The sequence below is a fragment of the Oculina patagonica genome, chromosome 1 (genome assembly GCF_052425735.1).
Source record: "Oculina patagonica isolate OP01 chromosome 1, crgOcupat, whole genome shotgun sequence".
Lineage (NCBI taxonomy): Eukaryota > Metazoa > Cnidaria > Anthozoa > Scleractinia > Oculinidae > Oculina > Oculina patagonica.
This window is the reverse complement of record NC_135758.1, coordinates 40,491,494-40,506,490: the sequence shown is the minus strand read 5'-3', so window position 1 is coordinate 40,506,490 and position 14,997 is coordinate 40,491,494. Positions and strand designations below refer to the sequence as shown.

The 14,997-nt window shown below is 37.4% G+C and overlaps 1 protein-coding gene across 1 annotated transcript; it reads left to right on the top strand.

Annotated features, from left to right (window-relative positions):
• Positions 1-1,270: 1,270 nt before the first annotated feature.
• Positions 1,271-14,186, top strand: LOC144631254 (serine/threonine-protein kinase Nek7-like). The gene is made up of 11 exons (XM_078489656.1): positions 1,271-1,430; positions 2,095-2,385; positions 4,751-4,813; positions 5,279-5,335; positions 8,943-8,996; positions 9,304-9,347; positions 10,034-10,098; positions 10,610-10,717; positions 10,960-11,054; positions 11,608-11,721; positions 12,648-14,186. Exons 2-11 carry the CDS (start codon positions 2,215-2,217, stop codon positions 12,753-12,755), a joined length of 879 nt encoding a protein of 292 aa, XP_078345782.1. The 5' UTR covers positions 1,271-1,430; positions 2,095-2,214; the 3' UTR covers positions 12,756-14,186.
• Positions 14,187-14,997: the final 811 nt, after the last annotated feature.

Below are 14,997 nucleotides of genomic sequence, written 5' to 3'. Positions count from 1 at the left end.
TGCTGAATGATCCGAAAGTTGAAGCATCCCCTGAACTTCCTAGGAAATCTTCGGCAAATTTCGTTTATCTTCGGAAAAATACTCGAAAAATGCTCAGAACCTTTCGTATGGTCTTCACATAACACTTGGACGATCTTCGGACTAGAAATTGCCAAAAGTTGCCAGAAAGATGAAACGTTGAAAAAAGTTGCCGAGCAACTTGTGGAAAGCCCTGGTTTCTCCGGTTTCCGAATTGAATATTGTATGAGCTCACTCAAGTTCAGATAACGTTTACTGTCGCGTCATTTTACGTACGTTGGCGGGCGTGAATTTGACTGGCTTTACGCGCGTAAAATGAAGTAGAGAAAAGACAGTGAAGAGATATGGACAGCTTGCGTCTGTAGAAAAAGTTGAACCACTCGATTTTTTCCGCAGACGCGAAACTTCCACTGACCTTTCTCTATATTATTAACGCATGTAATTCCAGTTCAATTCATGCCCGTCGACGTACGTAAAATAAAGTGACAGTGAAAATCCACCTTTGTCACCTTTACGTGCGTTAATATTTACGCGACAGTGGAAATCCACATGAAACAGGAAGTAAAATGTTCCGTACAGAACGAGAGTTTAGATCTTTTGTTAAAGCCGGGTTTAATGATTTTACTAAGCTGAAAGGTCATGCGGTAGAGTAACAAGAAGTCCTTTGATCCGCCATACTGGCTTACCTTCGATGCCGATCGAAATCGGCTAGTCCATAATTTCCAAAGCAAAAATTGATAGAACTTTACTTTGCACATCCATTTCTATATTCGTACTGAGGACCCCAAATCAGTACATGCAAAACTTCAGCCAAATCGGTGAGGTACCGTGGCCGCGACTTTTTGACATTGCTCGATTCTTACAGAGTATTTCTCTCGCTGAGACACACTTTTGGATTAAAAAAATACAGTTTAATCGGATTTAAAAAACATTTTGAGCTTGTGTTTCCCTAACTTCCGAATCGGATATTGTGCGAGTTTACTCAAGTTCAGATGACTTACATGGAACAGGCTCATATCATGAAACAGGAATTGAAGTAACGGACTGCGGCATAAATGAAGCATTTTTCTTTTTTTATAAGACTTATTTTAAATTCCCGGTTTAAAATAAATAAATAAATAAATAAATAAATAAATAAATAAATAAATAAATAAATAAATAAATAAATAAATAAATAAATTCAACAATTGTCCCGCCTGCGTTATCTTTGTTTAGCGGACTCCCCACGAAATGAATTATGGTCTACTTCCTGTGGACCTCAGCTCAGTAGCGGCTTTTCATGTAATTGTTTTGCAGTTACATTTGCAGAACATATAAACAGTTTTTAAAAGTTTTTTGGTAGAATATACAGCTTTAAACAGTTACATCCTCAAGTTTGACATGCAGAGTTCGTGACAGCTTTTGATTTTCAGGTAAGCCTACTTTTCAAAGTATAATCACAAGTCTTTGCAATGTCGCCGCTTGGTGTCTTGTGTGAAATATAATTTTATGAATACAAGAGCCTAAATACAAATTTGCCGAGTATCAACAAGGTTTTTCGCCTTTTAAATTTAGTTTTTTACCTACAGATTAGAATCATGATTGAAGATTTACTGATGTCATCGTAATTGCTGATTTTCGTTGATTGCAATGAACGTTTCCGATCGCAAATGGTTTCCGAAATTTTCCAGTTTGGAGCGAGCCGCCGCGTTTCTTTTAGTTTATTTAGGTCTAGCTCGATAGATTTCCTCGAGATTTGTTCCTCTTTCCGTGGAAAGTAAGCTAAAACAAATCGTATTTGGATGTTTAGCCGCAGTAGTTCTCCCGTGTTCGTTCATTGCCCTAATTCCTGTTACGTTGCGAGCGAGTTGTTCGCTCATACAGGGTTCGAAAACTTCGCTTACTCCCTGTACAATGCGCTAAAATTGCTTATGCAAAATTGATTGAGCACGGTTTGGTGTTAAATTGAAATGTAACCTTTTCATTCAATTTGGCTGGATTTTTTGTCATCGACGTAACTCTGGAGGTATATAGTTTTGATACCTGCATATTCAAGTTATCAAAGTTATTGATAAGTTTCTTCCGTTTTCTCTGCAGGAGATCGAGCACTCCAGTTCAAGCAAAGGAAACGAAGGGCAACGAGCTTATCGAAATCAGAGAAGAACACTTCCGAAGAAAGACAAGAAGTTTAAGCTATTAGATTGCAGATCCGATTCAATGGCCGCCATGGAAGAAGGGAATAGCGAAAACGCTTCGTCCGACACCAGTCAGTATGGTAGTCTCAGGAACATTACAATCGAAAAGAAAATTGGACGAGGACAGTTTAGTGTGGTTTACAGGGCTCGTTGTCTGATAGACAACTCAATAGTGGCACTCAAGAAAGTCCAGGTAAAGCAATAACACATATTCTATAAAACAAAGCTGTACAAAGTTATTATAATGTATGGGGTTCGTGTTTTGTTGGGAGCTAAATAGGGCTCCAGGTATTTGTCGTATTTGATTCACTGTGCATGGTAACCGAAGAATTTTACAACAATCAAGTGCATTTAGTAATGGTAAAGTTTACTGCAGGGAATGTATATTCGGTATATCTGCTGTCATTTTCCTGAAAGAAAATTTTAATAGCAAAATTCAAGGTAAACAATTGTCACTCCGAGAAGCAAGCGCCTTCAAGTTTGTTCAACGGAGCGGATGTGTTACCCAAAAATATTAAAAATCTTGCTGATAACATTGAGCGGTTGACAAGGGAACGTTTTTTCTTTACAGCATGGAATCTACATATTTATGGTGCATGTAACAAATTATGTGTCCCATATACCTCTAAGAAAAACTGTTTTGTTGAAGCTCGGTTTATGTGTCGCCTCATAAAAACCTGATCTAAATATAGCACCAAACAGGTGCAAATTTTGTTTGTTTTAAGAATAGACAAGTAGATCTGCACCAGAAAAATTTGCATGTTTTATCAACCTCAGTTGAGCTGTTGTCACATTGTACTGCAGGGTTTCCAATGAGTGTGTTAGCAGGTGGCTGTGATATTAACCATCCACTTCAGCTACAGTTTATTAGCCTAAATTTAATTTGCTACCTACATACATACATGCATGCATGTACTTTGGATTGCTTCCAAACTGACAAAGATATGATAAGAATTAACCTGCATCAGCAATTTTTTATAATTTTTGACATGCCAAAAATTATTGTTGATCCTGCGAATGTTGGTTGAGTTTCACGTTTGAATGTTTTTTTTGTCTGGTGGTGTGGTTTGTCTTGCCCAGCTAACCAAATTCAGTGTCAACCACAAGAAGGACTAACCTTGCAAAAAGACATACAAAACAAACAAAAAGCTTGTCACCTGTAGGCGATAATTATTCATTGACAGCAAGCATTTGTTCTATAATCATTACGTGCTTGTGGGAGAAAATTTATTTTGTCACTTTATTAAGCAGCATAATATACTGCAAAACTGCAACCTATTTAAGGGGAGCAGGGATCATTCCTTCTTGGTCATTCAGATTCTGTTATTGAACAACTATTCACCTAAGTAGAGGTGGCTGGTGGTGAATATTTACATCCACCATAATAACCCACCGATAATTTTTTTGCATGTGCTTATTGGACAAAACACATCACATGGTACAAAATAGGACAACAAGTATCTGGCAATATACCCCGTCCGATTTGATATCCGTCGCCCCATTTTATAGACAAGTACAAACAAGTGAATAAAGCCACCTTTTTAGCTCTAACTTTTTAATCAAATCACACTGTATTAAAAAATTACTTAAACCAATCAACTTGTATTTGTTTCAACTGCAGTTACGCCGGTATTATCACTGTAAGTTTTTTTTTTCCTTTTTACCAGTGATTAAGCGCACCAACTGTTCACTTTTGGGACAATCTTTTAGCCTCAGGCATTATCCTCCAATACACCAGCCGCCTGAAGAGGTTTATTTACTAACGAGCCAATGACACTGAGGTGAATAGTTGTTTTAGTATATTATATACTAAAACAGTGAGATAATATAGCCCAAAAAGGTTATATTTTTAACTAGTTTATCCCTGTCAATGAGTAAAGTTTTAGCATGCGAGTTGCTCGGAGGTGAATAGCAAAGGATATCCGGAGTTTGAGTAGCCAATCAGCGCAGCTTAAAATTTGTACTTACACTGTCATCAAAACTGTTGCGATAACATCTCAAATTATGTGTAATTATAATAACTTTTATAATTAAAGACATATTATATATGAATGTAATAATTATTGCACTAAACAAAGAAGAGTATACATGAATTGGGTGGTCACAAACGGCAAGGCAATAAGGCATGCTATCCATTTTGGTGAGCCTAAATAGCACTCCGGTTAGCCTAAATGGCACTCCGATTAGCCTACAGTTAGCTTAGGTAGCTTGCGGTTAGCCTTTCTATTTGGAGTAGGGATTTTTGCCTTGCTTCCTCACCTTACATGCCCCGCAGCCTTGCCTCGAATGCCTGGCACATTTGAAAAACTCCATGAACTATTTGGTCGTTGTCCTTTGAGAAAATCTCCCTGAAATTTAAGAAAGAGTCCCCTGTTCCACATCTCTATGATGTTTCCAAGAGTCACCCTGTTTGTTTGTATTTTTTAATTTTTGTATCACTTTTACATACTGTATATTTTAGTTAAACATAACAGTCACTTGTACCCACTGGTCTTAATTTCTTTATACATGTATTTTTGGTTTATATTATTTGCATTTAATTTTTGTCTTATTTTTAGATCTTTGAAATGATGGATGCAAAAGCCAGACAAGATTGTATTAAAGAAATTGATTTACTAAAGGTAAACTGAAAACTGTCTTCTATAGATACGTGTAAGTCATTTTCACCAGCTGGCCAGCAGGGCTCAAACCCAAAGCACTTAACTGACGCGCTAGCAAATACATGTAGGCCATCATTGGGGATGGGTAGCAGCCCTCGCTTGCTACCCTTCAAGAGAACAATAGAACAAACAAGAGGATTAATGCTTCTAGCCCTCAAAATAATTGCAATTACTACTCTAGAGGACCATTAGAATTACAAGTTTTCGATAGCTGCTCCACTACTATATCATGGAAATTAATTATTATAATTAACGTAAAATGGTCTTTACTTGCATGTACAGTAGGAAATTTATACAATTTTTGCCTCCTATTTTAATTTAATAAGCCGTTTTCAAAAGATAGACCTGTATATCTTAGGTGATATTTGCCACCCACTTAAACTTTATAAATTTACTAAAAAAATGGAAATTGATGTCTTTTTTTAGCAACTCAATCATCCCAATGTTATCAAGTATTTGGCGTCATTTATAGAAAATAATGAGGTAAGTTACTGACCACTTTAATTATATAATATACATGTACTGGTTGCCATCAACAAAACCTATAGCTTACAGCTTTCGCCACTTAGACGTAATATAGACTGAGGTGTTGTATATGGCAAGTGAGTGTTGATATAATGCTCAGCACATTTGGCTTTTAAAAAACAAAATGTAAAAATGTGTATTTTTCAAAACATTGGCAATGAACATTACAGTTACCAATGAAAGTGTACTAACTACAATCAGAGCTTCCGCTACAAACAAACACTACAATTTCCTCTCATAGGCACCTTGCTTATAAAAATCAAAGATCTCTTCGAGATATCGACTTTTTTTGCATGAAGTTAGTATGAGTAGAAGGTTAATGCTGGGCATTGTTGTTCGAACATATCATGGAAGAATTCAAACGTCTTTCAGTTCAAGCATTTTTTTTTATTTTCGCGGAGGAAATGCTGTATTTGTCAGTCGCGACGGCTGAGTGCTTTGCGACTCATATACTTTGGCTTGGTTAAAAAGGCGGAGGGAAGGCTCAGGGAAGGCTCATTTTTCCGTTGAGCGAGAAAAATAATGCCTGATCGCAGGTTAGGTTACGCACGACAGAGTTACCTTTTGTCTCGTCACGCAATCTTAACCCCACACTGAGAAGAAAATTTTCGTTTGAATATTACCAAAAGCCGCTTCTCCTCGCGTTATTCTTTACCTTACGGCTACACATGCCATTTCTAACGACTACATTTCCAGTAAAACCGTTGCTGTTTATTTTTCTAATGGCGATGCATTAACTTCTGAACAGAAGAAACGTTTAGCGTTTAGGGACGGACCATTAGAAATAACCGGAGGGGGGGTAAAATAATTTCAGTGCAGGAATGTTTTTTTGAAGGCCTACTTGTCTGCAGGAATTTTTTGGGGGGCACAAGGTTTGCACGAATTTTTTTTAGCCCAAAGTTACAGGTCTTTTTTGGTAACGCATATATGATTTACGCAACAATTTTTCTCTGAATTAAGCGACATTTAGGGACCATTCATTTTTTATGGGGAAGGGGGGCGGGGGCTGAAGGGATTTGATAGATAGTGCCTGTTAAATATAATTTCTCCCTCCTTATTAGAAATTTTTACCCTGGTCCCTCAACAAAAAAGATGTTAAAGGATGACAGCTAAAACTTGTCAAGCTAAACTTTAGAATATCAGACAAAATTGCAGTTTAAAGTGATAATAATAATAATACTGTTTGTGCTTTTGATTAACTGTTTACTGGTGGGACGCGATTGTTAGGGTTGGTCAGATGTGTTTGAAATCAAATAGTTGATAGGATTGAGCTGATGCTGTTCTCTCAGTACAAGACAAATTAGTGGGGTCCGGGGGCATGCTCCTCCCGGAAAATTTAAATTTTCAGAACCTCAGAAACGCTATTTTAGCCATTATGATGGACGTTTATAGATGCCATCATACAGCACTTACAGATAATTCCATTGCACGATTTTTTTTTCAGGCGCAGCCGCTTGCAGGATTTTTTTTTTCGACAAGTTTCCCTTGCAGGAATTTTTTTTTTTGGTAAAGTCACCCCCCTCCGGTTATTTCTAATGGTCCGTCCTTTAATACTGCTTCCACTGGAAGTAATTTCACAACAGGCTACAAAAACACTTGTAAATATCACTTAACACATTTAATGATGTTGCAATTAGCGAGGCGCACTAATGACGTCACAGAATTTGACCCCTGGTGTGAGTCAGACAAAATTCGGATAAACAAACCGCTCTATGTAAAGAACAATGTATGGTTGGCGGGCACTTCGGAGGCATTTTTAACGATTGTTTCACAAAACTCAGGCACAAAACCATGGCCAGATTGGCTCGGAATTCGAGAGAAAGCCTTACCTGTGCAACGTAGAAAGCTTAAACCGTGTTTTGAAACAAAAGGTTTGTCAAACAGATCGATTATTCAATAAATGTGTAAAATGTTTTACTCTCAGGTCTCTCAGTTATTGAATGGATTATAAAGGCCCGATTTGCTGCTGGGATTTGCTGAAAGAAAACATTTATTTTTATGAGAAATGCAAAACGTTTACACTGTTCTTAGTGGCACATTTTGCAACACAACAGAGCTAACCTCAGATTTATGCCACCACAAAATTACACAAAGAAACGCTCGTCCGATCGGTCTCCTTGCCTGACCCGAATATTTAAAGAGGTCAATTTCGTTACACAATTGTCGCATATTTAATATAGACTGATCGAGCTCGGCAGCTGTAGCTGCAGTCTGTAATAGTAATGGGGATAAATTTAAATTATTAAAATCAAACCCTGCCGTCAATTCCATTAGAAAGGCGTTTGAATAGCATAATATTTTCGCCCTCTATCTATCATGTGTCGAAATGGGATCGGATGGCCAGCGATCAGTGCCGTCAAATTCGGGAAGAATTCTGAATTTCTTGCAACCGACGATCTTTCTGGGGCCTAAATGAAGCGAACATACAAGTGCTATCCTTCGCAATTATATAATTCGATAGTAATTCGCTATCCGCCGCTCGGCAGCCTGAATAATTTTGCAGTGGGAATCAAGGTGTCATTGCCCGATCGTCGACTAATAAATTCAATTTTGGGCCATTTTTTGGATACCTTCAATCTGTTTTTCACTTACTAAAGCAAAAATGGTTGGAATCTATCATTTTTCGAGCCTTTCGAGAATCTCGGCCTCAAATTGTGCCTTTCTCGCCCTTTTTTTTTTTTTTGTCAAGAATGAGTCCCCTCCATACAAAGCCTTTGCCGAAACTAAAATTGTTGTCCGACAATCTATTTTTAGTAATACGTGCGCTTCGCTAGATGATATTGCAATTCTAAATTGTGCAACTCAGCAGAAAAAATCAATTGTCACGAAATGAGTTCCCTTTGGTTAACTATTAGCAACGTTTTAGTGTGTGAAAGACTTGTACGAGTACAAATTTGCGTCGTTAATCGTTTTAGGTTAAATTAATATCAGCGCCTAAAGACTTGTACCATGACAAATTGCGTTTTTAATCGTTTTAAACTTCGCTGCCTTCGAGCGCTGAACCCTTACATTCTTAATTGGTTATGTGACGTAAGTTTTGGCCTACTCACGTTTTTGATTGTTATATAACGTTTGTAAATTTGACAAGTCACGTTTTTTCTACAAGAACGGAAGTGCTGAAGCACAACTATAGAGTGACACTTTACAAGTCACGCGCTTTGATCACGCACAGCGGAAAGTATTCCCTTGAGAAATTAAAACAGTCCCTTGAGAGTTAACAAGAATGCGATCCCTTCCGGTTCAGATTTTACCCAGTTAACGCTATTCTCCTACTTTTTGCTTGTAAACAAGCAAAAAAAGTCGAAAAAATAAGTGGGCATGTATTCTGCTCCAAGGGTTTTCTGCTTTTGGAAAGTTTGACTGTACCAGTAGGTTTCTGGGCTGCTATCAAGTTTTAAAACAGCCGTTATAGTAAGGGTATCACCAGGTGGCATTTTACACAGCACGCAAGTGTAACGCAACTCCAATCGACATCATCATGTAACATTGAGTGAACTCAGTGTTACTAGTTTTGGCACTTGACGACAACTCTGGTTTTAATGTGTGTTTTTCTTTTCTTTCACAGCTTAATATTATATTAGAGTTAGCGGATGCAGGAGATTTATCAAGAATGATTAAGGTACAGTGTATGACTTACATGTACAATGTAATAAAAATAAAATCTATATTAGTATATTTCACCCAGAACCCCAAATTAATTCAAGGTAGAATGAAGGTCTTTAAAAGATTATTAAACCATCCTATAAAAGTAAAGAGTCACTATTCAATTCTCATGGGGTGAAGAAAAGTGTGGTTTCATTTTACAGCTTCAATTTGTGACCATTGTTGTCTGTTTATATTTCAAGAGCTATGCAAGAAACAAAAATTCATGAAAGGCCACTTCACTGATGTAAGACTTTTTTGATTTTTCTAATTTTTCTAAATAGCACTTTAAGAAACAGGAGAGATTGATTCCAGAGAGAACAGTGTGGTAAGTAAGATTATGTCATACAACCTTATAAGGTTCAAAGAACACGCAAAATTTTCAGGACTAGTCACAGTGTATTCCGTATCACACTTTATACCATGCCATAGAAAATACAGCCAATCAGAATACAGGAAAGCCATTGTATATTCAACGGTATTCAACCCAACCTTCCCATCGTGCGCTGCGATCTTATTCTCGATGAAATTTAGTGAGCGTATTTTCTATGGCATGGTATAAAATAGTTACACAACACTTTCTCGTGGTATACTATGGAATATCCCACTTGTCACTTGTATTTTCTTTGTATACACACTCGCCTAAAGGCTCGTGTGTATACCGAGAAAATACAAGTGACTCGTGGGATATTCCATAGTATACCACTCGAAAGCGTTGCATAACTAGTATGTATGCATTATTTTGGAGCTAAATGACAATGATCATGTAGGTGTACATGTGTGTGTACATATTGTACATGAAAGTGAAAGAAAAAGACTGCCGTAACATAATACCTAGGGGCGTGGTGACATTGACAAACTCTTTGGATAGGAGTACATTACTGTATGCCAAGAGGTAAAACTATTGTTCATCAGCACTTGTTGTTTGACAAATCCTGCTTGCTGTTTGACACACTGTATTCACAGAAAAAAAGTTATTTTTTCAAGTGTTTGAATGTCTGTTGAATTTTGTAGGAAATACTTTGTTCAACTGACAGCTGCTTTGGAGCACATGCATTCAAGACGAGTCATGCATAGGGGTACGTTCATGTACTTTGCACAAAAGTAGCTTCAAAGCAAGAAACAGTAGAATCCCAATTTCTCGAACCCTCAGTTTCTCAAAACTGCCGATTTCTTGAACCAATTAAATTCATTTCCCTTGGAAAGAACTTTTCTGTAATTTTACCCCTGATTTATCAAACCTCCCAGTTACTTGAACCAGTTTTTGTCTTGGCAGTTCAAGAAATCAGGATTCTTTGACTGGCGTAGAAATCAGGCACATCTACAAACTGCAATAAGTAAAGTCACCTCCCTCCCTCTCAAAAAATCAAGCAAATGATCTATGCTGGCCCCATAGTGGGACCATGTTCTCCTACATGTATATGGAAAAGTTGAAGGTCACCTCTGGATCTTCCAAAAGGAGTATAGTTTCAATGGTTTTGAATGGCTAGTGGGTTACACAGGCCTAATGGCCATGTTCCATGGATGTTTAAGGTCTCACGTAGTGGTGGAAAGACGGTTTCAATTAAAGGATTCCTTTTGTCTTTACAGATATCAAGCCAGCCAATGTCTTTATAACAGCATCTGGTGTGGTAAAACTCGGTGACTTAGGACTTGGAAGATTTTTTAGCTCCAAGACTACAGCAGCTCATTCTCTTGGTAAGAATTTTACTTGTAAACAATCAGAGTGAGCCTATCAGCCTCCTCCCCCCATCCTGTGAAGTTTAACTGCTGCTGCCTCTTCAACAATAGATTACTAGTACATGAAGCATCAATTGAAAATGTAATGCATGCAGAAGGCTATGTGGCTCTAGTTGTCTGCATTCACTGCAGGCCTATCATGCTATAAATTAAGTCTTGTTCACTTTAGATAATTTGCAATTTGTTTTGTTTTTTGTTAGTGGGAACACCATATTACATGTCACCTGAGAGAATACATGAAACTGGATACAATTTCAAGTCTGATATTTGGTCTTTAGGTTGTCTCTTATATGAGGTAAATATTATAACAAAGTAAAACTTGTTGTAGTGTTGTAATAGATGTAGGGTCAGTTTGGGTTGACTATGGGAGGTGCAATGGCTTGGTGGGTAGTGCGCTGGATTCTAAATCTTGTGCTTGGTCATTGTTCTTGTGTTGCAAGTGTTCTTGCAGAAGATAGATAATGCTCACATTATCACTTTTGTAGCGAAATCAATTCCAAGAGAAAACTTGTAAACAGTCACTTTTGTCACATATAAAATAATTATCAAAGACTGTGAAATTGTTACCTAAAATTAACCCTAACAGAGCCAGTGAAGACGGCAAAATGCCTCTGCCAAAACCTAAGTTAGCTTGAGAGTTCTGGCTATAGTAGAAAATTGGTTTTGGCTAGTGAAATCAAAGCTGTCACTGGCCAAGAGGCTAGCTAGCAAAAATGTTAGACTGGAGCCCTGGGTCAGGTCAGCTTTTTAGTATTTCCATACACACCATGTACATAAAGATATGTAATGAACACTGGTGTTGTGTTAAATACAATATATAGTAACTTCTCTCTGCAACTGTTTAACAGATGGCTGCACTACAGTCACCTTTTTATGGCGATAAAATGAACTTGTACTCACTGTGTAAGAAGATAGAATCATGTGATTATCCACCTCTGCCGGCAGAGCATTACTCACAAGAGGTACGCATTGATAACTTTATTCTGATTTTCAGTAACCGTGGGGTATAATGTGCATAATTTAATGGCCCTACATGTATCTGTTTTTTTTGTTGGAGTGGTAGTGTAATTTAAAATTACCCGTTTGTGATAGCAGATCAACAGCTTGATTTTTCATCTGGTTGGGTATTCTTGTGCTCAAGAGACAATTAAAATTCCACCCCCCCCCCCCAAAAAAAAAAGTCCTTACTGAGGGCTAAGCATTCCAGAGATCTGTGCACTGTCTAAGATTAGTAGTTGCTCGGTTTTAAACTGCTGTAGACTGTTCACAACTTATCCATTTTTCAACCCAAAAGAATGTGAGAGAAACAGTGAGCAATGCGAGCAGGAGTGCGAAGCATGAGGGGCCGGGGTGGGGGTAGGAGTTGAGCGAAGTGTGCAAAAGAAAAATACAGTGTTTTTCTCACAATTCCATCCCAGCATTCAACAATCAAAGAAATGTGCAAGAAAATAGAGGGCTGTGATTAGCCTAGAACTGCTGCAGCATCAGTATGGGGTTTTCAAGCGTGATCTCAGATATCCTTAAAGCAGGAAAAAATTGAAAAGTGATGTCTGTTCACTGAGCCTACATGTATTTCTGTTCGCTACTTTTCCACAATTTATTCTCATACAAAAGTCATTTGTGATTTTTAATTTGTAAATAATATTGCAATCTCGATACTAACCTATGTCCAGGCACTTTTATTCCCCAGTGCTAAAAAGTCGTCAGAAGTGCAGGCAGTGAAGAAGTTGTTCATTTTTTTCTGCCTGTGCTTCTGAATAAGAAAAAAATAGAGAAGCTGATAGTAGGTTTCCTTGACCCCAGGCTCCTCTCTCTTCCCTGGTAACCAGGCTAGCTATATTGCAGTTGTTGGAATTGACTTAGCTTGTATGGTATTTTATCTTTGCAGTTGCGAGACTTGGTAAGCCTATGTATCAATCCCGATCCAGACCAGAGGCCAGATATCGCTTACGTCAATGAAGTGGCACAGACCATGCATGCAGGCCATCTGCACTAGTAGCACCGTCATGAGCTGGCATGGGGTCCATTCAAGAATGCTTAAATTAAATTTTAAATTGTATAAAGCTTGTGTAGTGTAACTGACGGACGGAATAATTTATTACAAGTTTTAAAATCTGGAGTTGTTATCTGGCTGATAATGAACTCTAAATTATGTGAATAAATTATCGGCAGTGTTAAAGAGCCTTGTTATGCTATTTAAGGTGATACCGGTATATTCTTGTAGAGACAAATATGTCTGAAAACAGACTTAATGAAAAGGTTGCAAACTCTTGAGACAATAGAAATACTAGGAACGTTCAAGGATGGCCAAAACTGAACAAAATTGGTTTTTCCTAACTACAAAGTTTGGTCTTCTTATAAAAACGTGGTCTATAGTGCCTCAAATGTCTCTTTGTTGTGTAGAGGAGATTTATTGCAAAGCCGGTGAATATTTTATTTTGGCTTTAAGTTTCGAGTTTACATTGAAAGAAAATGGGCAAGAATGGCCTTAAATAGCAGGACCTTAGCTCTTCAGCTTAACTCACTTCAGATGTTAGTGCACCACACTGATCACCAATAAACCTCTTAATAAAAAAAATCTTATCAATTACTATTCCGCATAGTTCATTTAAAATAGTTTTATTCACTTCTCATTTAGAAGTGTTTCCTTCCTGACATTAATGGTCATTAATGTAACTGAATTCTAAAAACGGCATGGAAAGTTCTAGTCGTTTATTTAGGAAAATCCAATTCTAGGTCAAAAGATGTCAGTAAAATAGCTATTTCATTTTAACTTATGTCTTAACATGAAATTAAGCAAGGTTAAGTTGACTTGGAGATGAGACACTTAGTTAAAACTGCACCAGAAAAGGGAAAGGGCAATGATATCCTAAGCTAGGGGAAAAAAGATACATGTAGTATTAACAGATTCCCATTCCGCCAAGACAATATGAAGACCGCAATATACTGAAAAGCCATTAGAAACTTAAACTCTATTAAACCTCACTGGCTACAGAAACTATGCAATTGTAAATAACTAAACAAAATTGTGTAACATGTCTTAATGTTTTATTGATATTGAATGAATTTTTGTGTTTAGTTTCCCTATTTTATGATGCGTGTGCACGACATTGTAAAAAATTACGTTGGTAAAGAAATTGAACAGAGTGATTTGGTATATTATTTTTCATTAATTTTTTTCTAATAGTAGAGTGGACATTGATGTGGAAAAAGGAAATTACGTGATTACAGTTATAGCAACTTGTAGAGTATTTATAGTTGTAATTCTTTCCGTGTAACTTGCATTTTTTTCTTTGCTGCAGGCAGTAACAAATTAAACTTAGTGAATAGTGTTTCCACTAACGAGGCATTTTCGAACGTCGTTTCATTTACATTGTAGTGTGGGTATAGTTCATTTAGAATGCAATACATAACAAATTTCTATGTCTGAGAGAATGGTTTGTTTGTTTGTGTGTTTTTGTTTGTTTGTTTCACCAAATATTCATACACCTAGCAAGTGCCGGAAAACTCGAGATCGCGGGATCCTTCTAAACTAGTCAGGTGAAATCCAAACGCACAATGGTTTATTTTTTTGTATATACCACTAACGACAAGTGCGTTTATTTAGCAACGAGTAAAAACTGGTACAACTCAACTTTAGGAAAATTTAGTAGTTCACAGTGCTGTCGAAATACATATAAAATCGTCAGAAAGTGATAAAGAAAGCGTTTTCGAGATGCTTTTATCAAAAATTTAGGATAACAAGGGGGGTCAGGGTAAGAATTTCTGATAAAGAGGGGGGGGGGCATGATATATTCCAGGCACTGTCTATCAAACGTCACAGTCGACACAAAAGACAAACCAAAAACCTTTGTGTAGTCGCACTCACGCAATCTATTTGACAAAAAAAAGTGCGTCATCCGCATTGTCCAAGCCACGAAACGACAGAGTGATTTTCTGAAAAACTTGACAAAATGTGAGATGACACACAGTGGAGAGGAGCGCCAATTATGTGGTAACCAAATTAGTAAATAAACAAAAATAAGTACCAATAAAACAAAGTTAGTACAAAAGAAAAAGAAGTGAACTTTCTCTTTAGTTTGATTGGATTTAAAAAATGTTTTGCAATATCTGCGGGTGATGATGTCACCTACTAGCCTGCGAACACTGACGTATTTCCGGCTTTCGTTTCTCTCCACCACTTTTCGGCGGAGAGAAACGACAGCCGGAAATACGTCAGCGTTCGCAGGCTAGTCACC